We start from the raw sequence: 20,502 nt of genomic DNA on the forward strand, positions 1-20,502 counted from the left end.
AAATACATCTTATAATGACTAAAAATGGTGTCTTCCATTGGGAAGTAAAAATATAACTTCATGTCTTTTCATAAGGTATTATTGGATCAAAGAAATCAACAATTCAGAGCTGAATTACATTTCACAGAAGAATCTACTCTGCTATATATATATATTTTTTAAATAATGTGGTAAGGTTAGAAACGGAGACTCTAAAATTCGATAAGTATGAATACTGGCTCTACCACTTATTACTTGTAGCCTTTGAGCAGTTACTTCAGCTCTCTGAGTCTGTTACCTTATTTACAAAATAGAGACAGCAATAATATAGGCACCTCATAGAATTACCATAACAATTACATAAATAATTCATGTAAGTGCTTAGCATAGAACTACTAAGTATTATAAAGTAATTTATTTTTTTTCAACGAATTCTTTTTAGGAGTTAAATATATATTATTTGATTTAAATTTCTTTGTAAGATTTCATGCAAACTTATTCATAATTTTAAAAATATCCCTGGAGGCTGGGTATGGTGGCTCACACCTGTAATCCCAACACTTTGGGAGGATGAGGTGGACAGATCACTGGCAATATGGTAAAACCCTGTCTTCACAAAAAATGCAGAAAATTAACCAGGCATAGTGCCTCACGTCTGTACTTCCAGTTACTCGGAAGGCTGACCCAGGAGGACTGCCTGAGCCTGGGAAGCGGAGGGTGCAATGAGCCAAAATCACAGTACTGCCCTCTAGCCTGGGCAACAGAGTGAGACCCTGTCTCAAAAAAAAAAAAAAAAAAAAAAATCATTATTTACTATTTTTCATTTTGGAAATATGGATACCTCATGCAAAAATTATGAAGACAAATTTATATAAATTACTTTTCCTAGCCAACCAAACCAAACCAGACATCACAGTGTTTTGAAAACTATCATAACTTAAAAAAAAAAGAATATAGGCAAATGACTAAAAGTTCACACAGAAACTTATGTATGAACAACAATAGTCTCTACCACACTCTGCATCCGTTATGAGGTCCCTTATCCAAAGCTAATCAGGCAGCTATATCTTAGGTATCCTAGAAAACTTGCTGTGCACATACTTGTTATACATGTGTATATGCATATCTAATTTACACAAATGAAAACATATTATATACATTAATTTTTGCAGTTCTGCAAGAAAATAAAGAATTGAAAGTTAGAGTCAGGAAAGAATGAGAAATTAAGTTAGGAAAACCATAAAAGAGACTGGTGACAAATGAAACTGTATTGGTAAGAGCAAACGAACAAAAATATAAAAATTTAAAACAGTGAATCAACATTAACTATTAGACATATATTTGTATAAAGAGATCTCTCACTGATCTCTGTCAGAGAAGCAAGTTGCAAATATGGAAAATGAGAAAGCCAGAAGAAATTCTATAGTATTGTACTAGATTCTGAGGTATTAAGAAGTGGTCAATGACTTTTAATATACATATCAAGATCTAGAAACAGCTGTGTGTGTATACACACATCTATTTCCCAGTTCAGTTCACTAAGAACCAGGAGTCATGTCACCCCAGCAACAATGAGCAAACACAGTGCCCAAATCGTCATTTCTAAACATCATTCTCCACTGAAAGAAGCCAGGGTTCCTTGGAGAAATGGCTGACTTGAGGGCTGGAGCATAAAATATTTAAGATGCTCCATTCATTGAAAAGGCCAAGAAACAATGAGCAGCTTCATAATTATGAGCACCTCTAGACTGTGGTTACTATATACTATCTCCAACACAAAGGCATCAGGGCTCCTAGAAAGATGGGCAACTTGAACATAAAAGAAAATAATGTCTGCAATTGACTTAAACAAATCAAATACATTAAAATATTTTTGTCATAGGATACTAAAAAACTTAAATGATCTTTTTTGGTGGATATTAGAAAAGCAACCAGTTATGAAAATTGGTAAATATAAAAAAAAAACACTCTAGAATTTATCTGGCCTTTCCTATATAAACTGTGCCTTTTATTTAAACCCATCTTTGTCTTCAATGAATTATTTCATTCAATGTACTTTTAGTGTATTGAATATTATTTCTACCTTTAATTATACTTTCTCTTTTCTCCCAATATTTGTTAGTTTGATCTAATTTTATTACACTATTCTCTTCCTTTTAAATATGAGACTCTACTGTGCTTATACTTCCCATTAATAAATATCTCTCCCTCTTAAATGACTTTGTTATTATTTATAAAACAAATATCAAGTCTTTCTAGATCACTGAGACCTTGTTTTCCTACTAAAATACTTTAATTCTTCCTCATTCTTTTTTCTCTCAATTGGATATGACCCTCCAAGTACTTGTATAATACATGTTAAATGCATCCTTCAAAGTCTCTTATCTTCTTCATGTTTTCTATCTTTCAGTCTTATGCTTTGAGATAATTTCCTACACTTGATCTTCTACCTTTAATTCAAGCCTCAATTGTGACCACCGTCTTTAAAACTTTTCAGTCTGAAAAACTCTTTTCAAGCCCAATAAGACTTTTCCAAATCCTAAGTACTTTTTAAATCATTTTAAAATTTCAAGTGAGAGGCCAGGTGGTGGCTCACACCTGCAATCCCAATGCTTTGGGAGGCCAAGGCAGGAGGATCACTTGAGGCCAGGAGTTCAAGAGCAGCCTGGGCAACACAGCAAGACCCCAATCATACCAAAATAAATAAATTTTAAAATAATAAAATTTCAAGTGTTACTCTATCTTCTCCAGTAGTTCTTTTCCATGGAGCGTAATTTCTGATTGTTCAATGTGTCCATCTTTCTTGTTCAGATGGCAGTGCTTTTTTTCCTATTGGTTTACCGTGCTCAGGGCTGGCCTCCAAGATATTATTAATGACTAGCTCCTTTATTTGGTGAAAGTAAAAGGAGTCTCTCATTCTGTGCCTGTGGTTAAAGACCAGGCTATCAAAATCCTCAAGAGGGACCAGGTTGGAGGAAAACACTCTGCTCTTAAGTCTTCATTCTCTCAGCCTCAAGGGTAGGAAAGACACTTGGGCCTCCAATCAGATCTCTACACTAATCACTTGTGGAGGCAAGTGGGGGAATGCAGAGAGGAGAACAGAGTATATTAATAGCTGTCATTATCAAAGTCATACATCCTCCAAATCAAGCCCTTTAGCTGTCTCATTTTGCCTTGGATTTGGATGCTTTGTTCCAATATGGGCAACAACAAGGGGCCACCCAATTGAAGTCACACTATACAGGAAATGGGCAGATAACTCAGCAGCTCCTCCCAGCAAATCCACAATAAACATGTAGTCTAAGAAAGAAACATACTGAATTATTCATATTTTAGGATTTTAGGGGTAATAACCACAGCATAACTTAGTTGTACGTGATAATGGGTCTGACTCCATTTTTGATGTTTCTCTGCTCACAGCCTTCAAGTTCTACTAGTCCCCATTTCTCTTCTGCCTCATATCTGGGCAAGCTGTTAAGAAGGTCTGGGTGCTCCTTCCTTTACACTAGTGGAAAGTTCAGACTAGCTAAGACCTGGCCCACATGCAGAAATCCTCACCCCATTCCCACCACCAAACCACCAGAAAACCCAAGCCCGGTGTTGTTCTCTGCTTTCTCCAGAAAGCCTCATTATGTGAGTAATAAACCTTTTCCAATCCTCTTGGGGCACCTGTGACATTGTTAGTCTCTACATCCAAACCAACCGTGAGTAGGGGCGGGTCTGTCCCACTACTTCAGGGTGACCACACTAGCCTATGTGATTGATACAGCTATTAGCATGTAAAGATTTATAAAAAGAAACCGGTAACAACCACGATAAAAGAAAATGTGTGACAGTGGTTTACAGGTTGGACGGTTGGCCCCATGGAAACTGTTGTATTTGAGGCTAGGAAGTTACTGATGCATGTCTGTAGTGGCAAAATATTTGGTACAATTATCATCTGTGATACCCTGAAAAGCAGATAAATTTACCCAATGAAAACTTTTTTTCTGACATAGAAACTAACAACGTTCTGGATAGTGGCAGCTCTGTTACCATGGATCCCAAAATGACAGCATGTGGAATACGATAAAAATACTGCGTGAATAGGAAATAACCCTTTTTTGTTTCACGGGGTTAACATTTTCATGTTTATTACTGCAGCATAAATTAACTCATCCTGACTGATAACAGAAGGGGTATTCTCTACAACTTTCTCTTTTCATCTACTCAGTTGTGACCCAGAAGCAGTCTGAGGGTTGTGTGTAAACGTCTCTGGGTCTTGCCTTTAAGAAAATGTGAGCCGTTACTGGGCGTGGTGGCTCACGCCTGTAATCCCAGCACTTTGGGAGGCTGAGGCAGGTGGCTCACGAGGTCAGGAGATCAAGACCATCCTGACTAACACTGTGAAATCCCATCTCTACTAAAAAAAATACAAAAAAATTAGCCAGGTGTGGTGGTGGGTGCCTGTAGTCCCAGCTACTCGGGAGGCTGAGGCAGGAGAATGGCGTGAACCTGAGAGGCAGAGCTTGCAGTGAGCCGAGATCGCACCACTGCACTCCAACCTGGGTGACAGAGAGAGGCTCCATCTCAAAAAAAAAAAAAAAAGAAAATGTGAGCTGAGTCACTCAGAAGATTCCTACTGCTGGAAGGTCCAGAGCAGCTTAAAAGTTGAAATTTAAAAATAAATATATATTTTTTAAGTTGAAAATAATTTTCATCAAAGGGCTGAAAGCAAAGTTAGCATTGTCTTGGAGAATAGGAAGGAAATACTTATTTGATCTCCGACTCTTGGTATCCCAAAACTTTTGTCTCCTTGCCTTGAAAAAATAAAACAAGATCTTAGCCCAGAGAAAAGAGAGGCAGTTAATTTTGGCAGGTTCTAAAATAGTGATATAGTGTTGTGTAAAATGAACAGGCTACACAAAATACATATTGTATGATTCCATCTTTACTGTTTTAAAGATGCATTTGTTTAAAGATTATTTGTTTTAAAGATGTAAAATCAAGAACTATACATATTCTAAAATGTTAACACTAGGCAATCTCTGGGATAGGGATGATTTTCACATATTTTTCTCATCTGTATTTTCTGATTTTTCTAAAATGAATGCATACTAATGAGAAATAGAAGTTTTAAAAACATTTTGTATCATGTATGGAAGTTGCAGATGAGTACAGCTTAATTTTCTTCGAAATTTTTATTCTCTTTCTCTAGTAAAAAAATACAAGAACCTTATTCTTACCACCACATTTCACAACAGAGTCCTCAATTTTCTTAAAAGATGGTAAATGTGTTTATATAAGCTAATGATGACCTCTCAGCAGTCATTTTAAAACACAGCTTTCTAAAAATTTTAATCATGTATCAAAACATAAATTTTTTTCTTTTTTGAGACAGGGTCTCACTCCGTCACCCAGGCTGAAGTTCAGTGGCACAATCATGGCTCACTGCAGCCTCAACCTCCCCGGGCTCAGGTGATCCTCCCTCCTTAGCCTCCCAACCAGCTAGCACTACAGATGCATAACACCACACCTGGCTAATTTTTGTATTTTTTGTAGAGACTGGGTTTTGCCATTTTGCCCAGGATGGCCTTAAACTCCTGGGCTCAAGCAATCCTCTGACCTCAGCCTCCCAAAGTACTGGGATTACAGACATGAGCACTTGCACCTGGTCTTCAAAACATAATTTTGAGTATTGTGAACCCTAATGACTAAAAATAACAAGAGTCTTTGTAAGTGTGAAAAAGCATTAGACATAGTAATTAGAGAAAAACAGCAGAACACTAAAAACAGACTCATAAACATATCATGTTTAAGTACTCTGTCCAAAGTGAATTAATTTATAAAATCAAATCACTTGGTAAATGAGAGATATGATCTAGAATATTGGCTAAAGAGAAAAGCATTTTTTTGACATTCACAAATAACGAAATTCATGCCTTGTACTTTGATTGTGATGCTGGTTACATGTACTATACACACTTGTCAAATCTTAGTTTTGTAAGCTTAAACCTGTTGACTTTTAACACCTGTAAATTATGCCTCAATAAAGCCAATTTTTAAAAATCACACAGCATTTTTTTTTTTTGCTAAAATTTTCAGACTATCTTATTCAATAGTTGAATCACTCATAAAGAATCTCTTAGATTATACAAACTTAATACAGAATAAAATCTGCACATAGTGCAAGTGGAATCTCTTCCTCCTAAGTTCCGTATCACAAATATCAACCAATACTGGTAGAAATCTGTCATTCTTTCTCTCACCTCCAGCTTTCAATAAGCCATCAAATCCTATCACTTCTACCTTCTCCCAAACCTCATCTTAGTGTCTTACCTTCTTTCAAACCTCATGGTAGTGTCTTAGTCATTTCTTTCTGGACTACTGCAATAAACTCTTAATTGACTTCCCTGTGTTTAATTTCTCAACCTATCAATCCAATCTCCATAACACAAGAAAAAATCATTCTATCAAAAATATATACAAACAAAGCAATAATAATGTCAGTAAAAACCTGTTTAAAAAAATTGCCTCACAATAAAGTTCAAAGTCATGGCATTAATGGTTCTTTTAAATTAGGCCTGTTGATCAATATCAGTCCCTCCTCACAAAAAGGCCTATATTTTGTATCTCTGCCAGTAGGACCATCCTCTCCTTTTCTATGTATGAAATATCTACTAATCCCTTAAAAATCCAGTTTAAATGTAATTTCCTCCCTTCACAGTCTCCTAGGGAGAGGTAAGTGGTTCAGCTGTGTCCCCATTGACATCCTGTACATACTATTATTATTTGTTAATGCCACTGTTTCCGCCCTTAGATGTGAACTCCTCTAAAGGAAGGATCTGAATCTTCTCCACCAAGCACAAAGCCTGGCTCATAGTAAAAACAATTTATGAACTGAATAATAAAAGAATAAAATAAAAGAAAAAAATAGAATTATTCATTAAAGCCACTTTTGCTATGACAATTGTAAGTTAATGTTTTTTTTAAAAAAGCTTAGATGTGACAATAGAAATAGTACCTTGTCTACATGGAAAATCAAATCCAGTTCACAGACATTTTCAAAACATTTGTCTAATGTTTCCACAAATACCTATGGAAAAAGAAAAAAGGTTTTGAGACTGTTTAAATTTATTCAAACCTGTTATCTATAAGGAAGGCAATTCTTAATTATGAACTAAAATTTTGTATAATACATTTATCTTTTTCAAACTAAAAATTGTATTAAATATAAAAAAAGTAAAAAAAGAATAGAGTCCTAAAAATACCAAGTTTAACTACAGATAAACTACTTTTCAATACGTAAGTATAGAAAACAAAATAAACTTTTTTTGAAAATCACTAAAACTAGAAAGTCTTAGCACCACTTCTTACAAAATCACTTAAAAATACTCAACTAAGTCTCCTTATTTTGACGTGAGTGGGGGAAGAAAGCTCATTAGGAAATATCTATCAAGAGAGGTGAGGCACAGTCTAACTCCCTACTATATCTAATGTAGCCAGTAACTTTTAATTATCAAATCAGTATAAAAGACCACTAAAAACTACTTATGGAAAAAGCACAGACCTTGGCATCAGACTTACCTGGGTACAAACTCTAAACTGAGTAACCTGTATGACATCGTGTGGAAAAGAGTCATCTCAACAAGCTTGCATTGTTCAAACTCTGCACATTCCCATAAATGGACTGTTTTCAGGACTAGCCCTTGGCCAGATCCTGAGAACTAAGCTCCGACCTTTCAGAAAGTTGTCCGATTAGAGTGTTTTTGTGTGCTGGAGGTCTTGGGCCATGCTGTACCAGTATGAGCAGAGACTTTATGTTAATAATGTTGATTTACAGTGAATATAAGCTTTTTCTCTGAGGATCTGAAGCTTAAGTAGCCAAGGTCAGTCATGCAGGCATGACATACCTATGTGACTGACCCCCAGGGTAAACTTCCCTGGTTGGGAATACTCTCTACACATTATCACATATTTTGGGGGAAATTAAACATGTCCTGTGTAACTCCAGTAGAAAGGAACACCTGACAGCTTGCAACTGGAGTCTTCCAGACTTCATCCCATGTGCCTTTGCTGACTTTACTCTGTATCCTTTCACTATAATAAACAATAGCATGAATATAGCAACTTCTGAGTCCAGTGCATCCTAGTAAATGATTGAGATGGTCTTGATGATCCCTGATGCAAACCTTCAAAAATCAGTCTCTTAAATTCCACACTGCATAGTTGTCACCAACTATTCTATTCCCATTTCTATTCTCACCACCCCTTTCAGTGGTAATTTCAGATAAAGTGACCATACAATTTATCATCCCAAATGGGGCAGTATTAAAAGTAAAAAGAAACAGCTATTAATACTAAATTATATAATAGGATGCAATATCATCATAATGTAATAACAGCCTGGAACAACAGCTATAAACCAGGACTATCCCTAGTTTATTGAAATGAATAGTCATCCCACTATTCACAGGTGATCCTATGGGGAAAGGAGTAAAATGTAAACAAAAGGCTTCTTGCTATAGTTGCTCCTATGTAGGGCACCTTTCTACACATCCACAATCCAAGGTTCCTTCCTGGCATCAATGTTAGATGGCTAAGTGGACATGTAACTACAGTTCATCCTTGAACAACATAGAGTTTGGGACTCCAACCCTCCAGGCAGCTGAAAATTCATGCATAACTTTGAATTCCCCAAATCTACTAATAGTTTACTGTTGATGGAAGCCTTACCAATGACATAGTTAATTAACACATATTTCATATTTCACAAAATATGTGAAATAATGTTTTCATGCCTGCTGGGGTACAACTTCATGAAATTTCCCAAAAATCTCCTTTTCTTGCTGTTCAACGGTCTGTATGCTGGATCCACTTATCTTGAAATGGAAAGCAACCACAGCTGCAGATCTCAATCTAAGGTACATATCAAGTGATTCAACTTTTGCTGGTAATGTCATGACATTCTCTGCTTCTTGGGGGCACTTCTACCATCACTAGTGGCACTTGGTATGGGAGTTACCATGGTGTTATTCAAGGATTACGATATTGAGTAAACATGATGAAAAATACGTAAGAACCAGGAGAGATTACTTTTTGCTCATGGGGACATAGCAATTAGCAGGACATAGCAATTTAAGCAGATACTCAAAACACTTGACCTCACCACAAGGAGGTGACAACAAAATTATTATAGTTAACATATATAGTTAATTTTGTCTAGCTATAATTTATTTTAATTTCTGTGGGTACACAGTAGGTATACACATCTGTGGGGTACATGAAATGTTTTGATACAGGCATGCAATGCACAATAATCACTTCAAAGAAAATGGGGTATCCATTCCCTCAAGCATTTATCTTTTATGCTACAAACAATCCAATTATACATTTTTACTTATTTTTGAATGTACAATTCAATGATCATTGACTATAATCACCATAATGAGCTATCAAATAGTAGGTCTTATTCGTTCTATTTTTTTGTATCCATTAATCATCTCCACCTTTCTCCAGCCCCCCACTACCCTTCCAAGTCTCTCGTAACCATCCTTCTACTCTCTATGTCCATGACTTCAATTGTTTTGATTTTTAGATCCTAAAATTAAGTAAGAACATACAATATTTGTCTTTCTGTGGCTGGCTTCTTTCACTTAACATAATGATCTCCAGTTCTATCCATCCATGTTGTTGCAAATGACAATATCATTCTTTTTGCTAGTACTCCATTGTGTATATGTACCGCATTTTCTTTATCTATTATTCATCTGCTGATGAATGCTTAGGTTGCTTCCAAATCTTGGATATTCTACACAGAGCTGCAACAAATATGGGAGTGCAGACATCTCTTTGATATACTGATTTCTTTTCTTTTGAATATATACCCAGCAGTGAGCTGGATCCTATGGTAGCTCTATTTTTAGTTTTTTGAGGAACCTCCAAACTGCTCCCCATGGTGGTTGTGCTAATTTACGTTCTCACCAAGTGTACAAGGGTTCCCTTTTCTCCACAACCTTGCCAGCATTTATTATTGCCTGACTTTGCATATAAGACATTTTAACTGGGATGAGATGATATCTCACTGCAGTTTTGATTTACATTTCTCTGATGATCAATGATGTTGAGCACCTTTTCACGTGCCTGTTTGGCATTTGTATGTCTTCTTTTGAGAAATGTCTATTCAAATCTTTTGCCCATTTTTTGGTTGAATTATTAGGGTGCATGCAAATCTGAAATCCAGTGGGGGAGTCAAATCTTAAAGCTCCAAAATGATCTCCTTTGACTCCATATCTCACATCCAGGTCACACTGATGCAAGAAGTGGGCTCCCACAGCCTTGGGCAGCTCCAACCCTGTGGCTTTGCAGGGTACAGCCTCCCTCCTGGCTGCTTTCACAGGCTGGTGTTGAGCGTCTATGGCTTTTCCAGGCACACAGTGCAAGCTGTCAGTGGATCTATCATTCTGGGGTCTGGAGGATGATGGCCCTCTTCTCACAGCTCCATGAGGCAGTGCCCCAGTACGGACTCTGTGTGGTGGCTCTGACCCCACATTTCCCTTCCACACTGCCCTAGCAGAGGTTCTCCATGAGGGTCCCACCCATCTGTATCCTTTGTAATATTCTTTATAATAAGTGGGTAAATGTGTTTCCCTGAGTTCTGTAAAGTGCTCTGGGAAATTAATCGAACTGAGTAGGGGGGTCACAAGAATCCCAATTTACCATCACTCAATCAGAAGTACAGGTCACAACCTACTACTTGCAACTGGCATCTGAAGTGGGGGCAGCCTTGTAGGACTGTGTCATGGGATCTGATACTATCCCCATATAGACACTGTCAGCACTGAATTATAGGACATCCAGCAGGAGAACTGCTTGGTGTGTCGGGAACAAACTCCCACACATCTGGTGTCAGATGTATTGTATTGAGTGACTGTGGGGGTAGAGGCGAAAAACCATCTTGTATTTTCCTTTTACAACAGGTCAGCCACAAGTGAGATTTTAGTTTAATTTTTTGGTAGGTAAAAAATTAGTATCATTTAGTATCCACCCAAACTCCCAACTTTATTTATTTCTCCTCAAGGCCCTGGTGACACGGTACCTGAAATGACTTTATTCATTCTAACTAATTCAGATACATATTTCCTCTTTGATACAACAGACTCCTGTTATGAGGACTGAATGGGGTAATGCTGCTTGAACACAGAGTAAGCAATGAACATATATTAACTTTTTGGAGCAAGTAATAATAGGAGTGAAAAGAGGAAAATTCTCGCTGTTACCAGGGCAGCCCTCATGAAATAGTTGGGAAAGTTCTTTTTCTTACTGTTTTGCTTTAGACCCCTATTAATAGGCACATCTGCTTAAAGAAACTAGACAGCCTGGGATGATACCAGGGCTCTGGAAACAACTCAAGTTACTGGTGACATTTCCATTGAGAAAGAAGAAAATATTTACTTTGAAAATAGTCTTTAACTTAGAAATCATTTGAATACCTATTTAGAAAATCATAGTTAAAAGTTATGGGAAATAAAGCCATTTAAGTTCTACCCCCTGCTTAAATTTTTACTTAAGTGTAACATACACATAGAAAAGTACAAAAATCATAACATATAACATAAATTTTCTGTATAATCAACACTCAAATCATGTTTTAACATTACTAGCATTATAGAAGCCTTCTCAGAGTCCATCAGTCACTATCAACCATCAAAGGTAACCAATACCCTACTTTCTAACACTATGAATACATTTTATCTATGTCTGAACCATATTAAAATGAGATCATAGGATATATGCTCTTTTGTGAGTGGCTTCTTCATTGTTATCTTTGTGAGATTTATTCAGGTTATTACATAATACAACAGCTAATCATTCTTAGTTGTACAGTATGCCATTGAATTAGAATATCACAATGTGTCCACTCTACTGGTGATATAAATTTGGGTTGTTTCCAGTATGGTGCCATTACAATTAGTACTGTTAGAAACATTTCTTACGCATCTTTTGGTGAACATATATATATACACATATCTACTGATTATATACTCAGAATAGAACTCCTAGGTCAAAGAGTCGCGTAGGTTAAGCTTTAGTATATAGTGCCAAATAGACTTTCAAAACAATTATGCACACTTAGACTTTAAACAGCAGTATATGAGAGTTTCTGCAGTTCTATAGCCTTGTCACCACCTTATGTTACCCATCTTTTAACTTTAACCATACTCAATGGTGTGTGGTGGTATATGATGATACTAACTTGTACTTCTCTGATATAAGACTGTGTACCATTTCATCTGTATTACCCATTTAGATATCCATTTTCATAAAGCCTGTTCAAGATTTCTGCTCATTTTCTATTGGTCTTTTTATCATTATTTTTTCTTAAACATGGTCTCACTATGTTGCCCAAGCTGGTCTCAAACTCCTGGGCTCAAGCAATCTTTCCACCTCAGACACCTGAGTAGCTGGGATTAAAGTGGTCTGTATTTTCTTATTGATGTATAGGAATTCTTTATATATTCTAGCTACAGTCTTTTGTCATATGTATTACAAATATCTTTGCCAGTTTGGTGGCTTGCCTTTTCATTCTAAGAGCAGAAATTTTCCATTCCAATAAAATCCATTTTTTCAGTTTTTTTCTTTTTAGTTAATATTGTTTTATGTCCACTTTAAGGAATCTTGGCCTACAGCAAGGTCAGGAAAGAGATTCACTCAGAAGAAAACAAAAGCTTTATTATTTTACTCTTCAAGTTTGGACCAAATTTATCTGAAATTGATTTTTGTGTATGATGTGGAGTGGTCTTACTCGATTTTAAATCATTATTAGATTTACTAATCAGAATACAATTTCCAGTATGCCTTTATTTTTTCTTTCTTAATTTTTCTAGTTCCATTGATTACCTACATGTTGCAGTCATCCTTTTTTAACTGTTAGAAGACCATCCTGGTAAAAATGCTGTCTAAATAGTTCCCCTTCACTTACATGTGTTTATAAAAGATCAGCAGAACCTACTAAATGTGCAGATTATACTGGGCAAAAAAGAAAAAAAAAGTTTGTGATAGCATTAAGTGTGCCTCTGGTAAACTAGGGAGTGGTAAAAAATATGGGTTGCCTATACAGACAGTACAGTACTGTGTTGAGGATACATGCTTTGAAACCAGGAAGACATACGTGGCTTCAAATCCCTGCTCTGTGGCCTTAAGTATCATTTCACTCCTTTAAATCTCAGAACTATCAGATAGAGATAAAAGTACCTACTTTTCTGGATTATCATAAAAATTGAGTTAAACAATTTAGATCGAGGGCCCAGCATAGTTCCAAAGACCCATTTAATAAATGGCAGCCAGAATTATTTATCTGGCTGTTCAAATTACGTGATAATTATAAAATTAAAATAGAAATAGAAAATTGTAATTCTGCTGATAAATACTGATATAAAACGAAGATGACTACATGCCACAACCACCAAGACACTGTGATTTGTTAACTTAGAAAGGAAAAATGCTGTCCACATTTAATTCAGAACAATACCAAGTGTAAAAAAATGTGAATACTATAAAAAAAGTATACCCTGCAGCAAAATGTCATTATAACTGCATGTTCTTAATTTATGAAAAAAATCTTAAAATTTAAAGCACTCAGATACTATGTTCAGTTTTAAAAAATCAAAAACCTTCTTCAAAAGACTTTCTATTAATTTTCTTTTGATTTAGCAAAAATTATTTGATATAATTAGAAATCTAGAGCCCTAAGGTCCATACACACTGATGATCTGTTACATGGACAAGGCCAACAAAAAACAAATAAACGACAATCTGAAGTGAAGAAATTAGGGGGAAAAATTAGAGTCTTGATGGTTCTAACCATAACAACAACAAAATTGCTGTTTCATTATTATTTCACAAGGAGAAAGATAAAAGGAGGTAAGACCTAGAAGTGTCATAGTAAATAGCACCCTCTTGTGTCTCAATTTTAAAATGATATAAAGTTTAAAGACAATTTCAATATAACAGGTATCTAACCACTACTGAGTAGCTATTCAGGTGCCAGGGATATAAAACCAAAGACCTAAACTCTGTCTTCAAGGAATTCAAAAGCTGGTGGGAGAAAAATTACTTCTAATTTACAAAAAAGAATAATATTTTAAATTGTCCTACATTTTAATTACCTAGTATTCAAAAAATAAATATAAAAAATAAATAGATTCTGAATAATGCCTCCTCCAAATATTAACAGTTCTCCTTTCCCATGCTATTCTAGTTATAAAACATTCTTGTGTTTTCTTTGTCTTTACATCCAAGCCATAAACAGTGACCTATATATCCAGGCTACAAAGAGTAACAGGTATCTATTATGTGGCAGCTTAGTACTGAGTACTCAAGAGCACAAACTTTAGCATGCGTATACTCAAATTCTAGCTTTGCCTCTAACTCTGAGATCCAGGGCAAGTTATTTAACACTAAGCCTCAGTTTCTTATCTGAGCATAATAATGGTACCTATATTATAGAGTTGTTTTAGGGATTAAGTGAATAAATATAAAGGGCTTAAAACAATGTCCCACAAAAGAAAACACTCAATACACATTAGCTAGTATTATAACAAACACATGGAGAAATAAAAATGTACACAAGATAAAATAAAAATATCACAAATTACCCTTAAACAATACCACTTATTTGGCAGACCCCCTTTCAAGTTTCTAAGTCAAAAAAAATTTTGTTTCTCGGTTTAGAAATTTCTGTTAAAATTCAGGAGGAACATATCCTGCTGTTTTGAACCTACAATAATAAATGAAATAAAAAAGGGTTACACTGACATGTTATAAGATAGGAAAAGTCTTCAGTGCAAAAATTGGAGGCATAAATTTAAGGATACTAATATGCTGAAGCAAAAAAAATTTTTTTTCATCACCAGCAAGATGTTCTAGAGAGAAACATCTTGGTTTAACTCAAACCAATAACTAAAAAATACCATTACAAATACTGAATGTACCAACAGGTCTAGGGAAGACAAACTGAACTTAAAATCAGATCATTTATCTTTGAAGAACAATTATGAATGTAGCCTAGGTACACTCTCCAATATGTACTACTGCATGTACTATTAAGAATCTTTAAAGTATGGTGTTCAAGATATGTAAATAGCACTTGACTCAACATATGACTGCATTCTGGACTGGATTTCTACTACACCTCACTTGGACACTCACATGCCAGTGATGACAATGTTAGCAAAAACAGTCATTTAATGGGCATTTACTATGTACCATGCACTTAATACATAATGAACTCTTAATGTCAATATAGAGAAATTAAGAGTTGAAGAAAGGACCATCTATCTTCTGTATCACATCATAATAATTCTGAAAGAGTTTACATTAATGATTCTTTCTCTGTGGTTTAGAGAAAGTTAACGATAGTAACAGCTAGCATTTACTTGGTACAGTTGATCTTTGAACAACAGGGGGATTGGGATGCTGACTCTCCACACAGTTGAAAATCTGTGTACAACTTTTGACTCACTAAAAACCTAACTACTAATGGCCTGTTGCTGACCAGAAGACTTATCGATAACATAAACAGTCAATTAGTACATTTTTTGTTGTATGTATTATATACTGTAATCTTACAATAAAACGAGCTGGAGAAAAAATGTTATTAAGAAAATAGTGAGGAAGAGAACATATATTTACTATTCATTTAGTGGAAATAGTTCATCATAAAGATCTTTATCTTCGTCTTCACATTGAGTACACTTAGGAAGACGAGGGGTTGGTTTTGCTGTCTCAGGGGTGGCAGAGATGGAAGAAGTGGAGGAGGTGGAATGGGAGGCACGAGAGGCAGGTACACTCAGTGTAATCTTTATTTTAAAAAATCTGTGTATAAGTTGACCCACACAGTTCATACCTGTGTTGTTCAAGAGTCAACTCTACGTAGTATTGTGGCATTAACACTCTTCTGAGTGCTTTAAGTATTTTATTTGAGCCTTCACAGTAATCCCATAAGGCAACTACTTTTATCATCAACCATTTGCAGAAGAGTAATCTAAAGCAAAAGGTTAACTACTAACACTTAATGGTAGAGTCCTGATTCAAATCTCAAAAATCTAATTCCAGAACCGACATCAACAACAAATAATATATTATTTCTAATGTAGTAAGAAGCGATCATTTAGAAAATATGGAAAATACAGAAAAGTATAAAGCAAAAATATGAACTGTCCATACAGCACCCACAAAAATCTACTGTTAACAGTTAAAATCTCATTCATAACTTCCTTTCAAGTGAAGAAATAGAAAAAGAAGTAACTACAAACACAGGCTTTTCACACCATTCTTTAAAGTGTTTCGTCTGCCTAAATCAAATGATAAATTTCAAGGAGAATAAAAGAAGTTAACAAAAGGATTCAACACGATGATTGTTAATATTAGGTGTTAACTTGATTGAAGGATGCCTAGATAGCTGGTAAAGTACTCTTTCTGGACGTGTCTGTGAGGGTGTTGCCAGAGGAGACTGACATTTGAGTCAGTGGACTGGGAGAGGAAGACCTGCCCTCAGTGTGGGTGGGCACCATCCAACTGGCTGCCAGCATGGCTAGAACAAAGCAGGCAAAAGAAGGTGAAATAACCTTGCTTGCTGAGTCTACTGGCTTTCATCTTTCTCCCACACTGATTGCTTCCTTTGGTTCCTCCTGCCCTAAAACATCAAACTCCAGGTTCTTCAGCCTTTGGACTCTTGGTTTTACACCATGGTTTGCCAGGGGACTCTCCGGCCTTTGGCCACAGACTGAAGGCTGCACTGTTGGCTTCCATGTTTTTGAGGCTTTTGGACTCAGACTGAGCCACTACTGGCTTCTTTCTTCCCCAGCTTGCAGACGGCCTACTGTGGGACTTTGCCTTGTGACTGTGTGAGCCAATTCTCCCTAATAAACTAACTCCCTTTCATATATACATATATCCTATCAGTTCTGTCTCTCTGGAGGACACTGACTAATACAGATGGAAAGTCATTAATGTGTCTTTGGAACCAGGAGGAAGACACTGAAATACTCAAGAAAGCAGAAGAAACGGAAATACAACTGATGTAGTAAATGATGTTGGCCATAATGTTAGTGCAGACTTCTGGAAGTACAAAGAAGTAATATTAGTTAAGTTCATATTATTAAGTCATAGGGCTATGATTTCAACCCAGGAAGAACTTTGAGATCAACAGTTTTTCTATGTGATAGAATGTCTGTATCAGTGTTCCTATTAGTGTGTTAGCAAAGAATCAATCTTGAATCAGGCCAGGGCCTCTCAAGTCAACATATAATAACCTCAGAAACTAGGAAAAAAAATGGTTGCCTTACTAGTTAAGTGATTTTTTAATCCAGAAAGATTTAAAGTAACAGAAATTATGATGTGAACCTATAATATTAGTATTTTCATGTTAAGTTTAGAAAGAATCTATATAGTTGATATTTAAATACTTACGCCTTAAAAAAATGTGGTATCATAAGAATACTTAACAGACTAGGCTTTTATAAATCTAAATTTCAACGTAAACCTGAATATCCAATTGGAATGGGTTGTTTTTTCTTTCTTTTTTTTTTTTGAGATGAAGTCTCACCCTGTCGCCCAGGCTGGAGTGCAAAGGTGTGATCTCAGCTCATGGCAACCTCCGCCCCCCCGGGGTTCAAGCGATTCTCCTGCCTCAGCCTCCCAAGTAGCTGGGTACAGGCGCACACCACTATGCCCAGCTAATTTTTTGTATCTTTAGTAGAGATGGGGTTTCACCACGTTGGCCAGGCTGGTCTCAACCTCCTCAAACCTCGTGATCCACCTGCCTTTTTAAGCTGAAATATAAAGGAAAACTTGCCTACATTGATTGATGTATTAGAATGTTTAAGATAACTTAAGAATCACCATAATACATGAACTTCTAAAAATTAATTTGAGATATTTAAAAATTTGAGAAAGTTTGCCAAAATATGAGCATAAAAATAAAACATATTACATATATAAATTCAGTTTAAAATACAGGTACTCCTTGCTTTATACGGTACCATGTTAATGGATCTCAGCAACCACTGAACCGTGCAAAGTGATAAACATGGTTCCTGCAAACATGAATTATTACCATGGTATTCTGCAAAGCGAGGACTGCTTGTACTATAGGAAGCTTAATTATGTTTCAGTCCCTCCATTTAAGTGACTTAATTTGATTTGTATGTTGAATTTCTAAGAAAGAACCGGGTTTATGAATTTGTAAGGTTAATAAGTATTAATTTTAAAAATGAAAGTAAACTCTGAATAATTTCTTTCTGTGTACAAAACTACTCATGAGAACATTTTTTAAAGCTTATATTGACATAAATTGTCAAAACTATATTTAAACTCCCAAGCAAAAGCTGATTTTTAAAATGGTATTTGGCCTAAAAATACATTCTTCTACCTACAGTTGAATATGGTATGATTGATATTTTGAGCAGTGACTTAAAAAGAGTAAAAATATTACAAAGGAGGTGGCTGGCAAGATGGCCGAATAGGAACAGATCCAGTCTGCAGCTCCCAGCAAGATCAACGCAGAAGGCAGTTGATTTCAGCATTTCCAACTGAGGTACCTGGCTCATCTCATTAGGACTGGCGAGACAGTGAATGTAGCCCAGGAAGGGTGAGCAGAAGCAGGGTGGGGCGTTGCCTCACCCGGGAGGCGTAAGGGGTTGGGCAACTCCCTCCCGTAGCCAAGGGAAGCTGTGAGGGACTGTGCTGTAAAGGATGGTGCCACCTGGCCCCGATACTACGCTTTTCCCATGGTCTCTGCAACCTGCAGATCAGGAGATTCCCTCAGGTGCCTATACCGCCAGGTCCCTGGGTTTCAAGCACAAAACTGGGCAGCCGTTTGGGCAGACACCATGCTAGCTGCAGGAGTTTTTTGTCATACCCCAGTGGCACCTGGAACACCAGCAAGACAGAACCATTCACTCCCCCGGAAAGGGGGCTGAAGCCAGGGAGCCAAGTGGTCTATCTCGCTCAGTGGATCCCACTCCCATGGAGCCCAGCAAGCTAAGGTCCACTGGCTTGAATATTTGCTGCCAGCACAGCAGTCTGAAGTCAACCTGAGACACCGGAGCTTAGTCGGGGGAGAGGTGTCTGCCATTACTGAGGCTTCAGTAGGTGGTTTAATCCTCACAGTGTAAATAAAGCCACCTGGAAGTTCGAACTGGGCGGAGCACACCGCAACACAGTAAAGCCACTGTGGCCAGACTGCCTCTTTAGATTACTCCTCTCTGAGCAGGGCATCTTTGAAAGAAAGGCAACAGCCCCAGTCAGGGGCTTATAGATAAAACTCCCATCTCCCTGGGACAGAGCACCTGGGGGAAGGGGTGGCTGTAGGTGCAGCTTCAGCAGACTTAAACGTTCGTGCCTGCCAACTCTGAAGAGAGCAGCAATCTCCCAGCACAGTGCTCGAGCTCTGATAAGGGACAGACGCCTCCTCAAGTAGGTCCCTGAGCCCTGTGACTCCTGACTGGGAGACACCTCCCAGCAGGGGTCAACAGACATCTCATACAGGAGAGCTCTGGCTGGCATCTGGTGGGTGCTCCTCTGGGACAAACCTTCCAGAGGAAGGAACAGGCAGCAATCTTTGCTGTTCTGTAGCCTCTGCTGGTGATACCCAGGCAAACAGGGTCAGGAGTGGACCTCTAGCGAGCTCCAGAAGACCTGCAGCAGAACGGACTGTTAGAAGGAAAACTAACAAACAGAAAAGAATAGCATCAACAAGGACCATAAGGATGTCCACACAAAAACCCCATCTGAAGGTCACCAACATCAAAGGCCAAAGGTAGATAAATCCATGAAGATGAGGAAAAACCAGTGCAAAAAGTCTGAAAATTCCAAAAACTAGACCGCCTCTTCTCCTCCAAAGGACCACAATTCCTCGCCAGCAAGGTAACAAAACTGGATGGAGAACGAGTTTGACAAATTGACATAAGTAGGCCTCAGAAGGTGGGTAATAACAAACTCCTCTGAGCTAAAAGAGCATGTTCTAACCCAATGCAAGGAAGCTAAGAATCTTGAAAAAAGGTTAGACAAATTGCTAACTAGAATAACCAGTTTAGAGAGGAACGTAAATGACCTGGTGGAGTTGAAAAACACAGCACGAGAACTTCATGAAGCACACACAAGTATCAATAGCCGAATCAATCAAGTGGAAGAAAGGATATCACAGATTGAAGATCAACTTAATGAAATAAAGCTTGAAGACAAGATTAGAGAAAAAGGAATGAAAAGGAACAAACAATGCCTCCAAGAAATATGGCACTATGTGAAAAGACTTAATCTACGTTTGATTGGTGTACCTGATAGTGACAGGGAGAATGGAAGCAAGTTGGAAAACACTCTTCCGGATATTATCCAGGAGAAATTCCCCAACCTAGCAAGGCAGGCCAACATTCAAATTCAGGAAATACAGAGAACATCACAAAGTTACTCCTTGAGAAGAGCAACCCCAAGACACATAATCGTCAGATTCACCAAGGTTGAAATGAAGGAAAAGATGTTAAG

At 37.1% G+C, this 20,502-nt stretch overlaps 1 protein-coding gene across 8 annotated transcripts in view; it reads right to left on the reverse strand.

Annotated features, from left to right (window-relative positions):
• The window catches only part of LOC105500000 (adaptor related protein complex 3 subunit sigma 1), a 70,500-nt gene that overhangs the window by 11,640 nt on the left and 38,358 nt on the right, over positions 1–20,502 (reverse strand). For 5 of the 8 annotated variants that reach the window (XR_011624769.1, XM_071098580.1, XM_071098579.1 and 2 more), the window contains exon 4: positions 6,983–7,054. The exons of the other annotated variants lie outside the window; for them this stretch is intronic. Coding sequence is in view for 4 of the 5 variants with exons in the window: in XM_071098580.1 (XP_070954681.1) it covers positions 6,983–7,054 (72 nt within the window). In the remaining variant the exon portion in view is untranslated. The remainder of the gene's footprint in view (positions 1–6,982; positions 7,055–20,502) is intronic. 8 annotated transcript variants of the gene reach the window in all.

The sequence above is a fragment of the Macaca nemestrina genome, chromosome 6 (assembly GCF_043159975.1).
Source record: "Macaca nemestrina isolate mMacNem1 chromosome 6, mMacNem.hap1, whole genome shotgun sequence".
Lineage (NCBI taxonomy): Eukaryota > Metazoa > Chordata > Mammalia > Primates > Cercopithecidae > Macaca > Macaca nemestrina.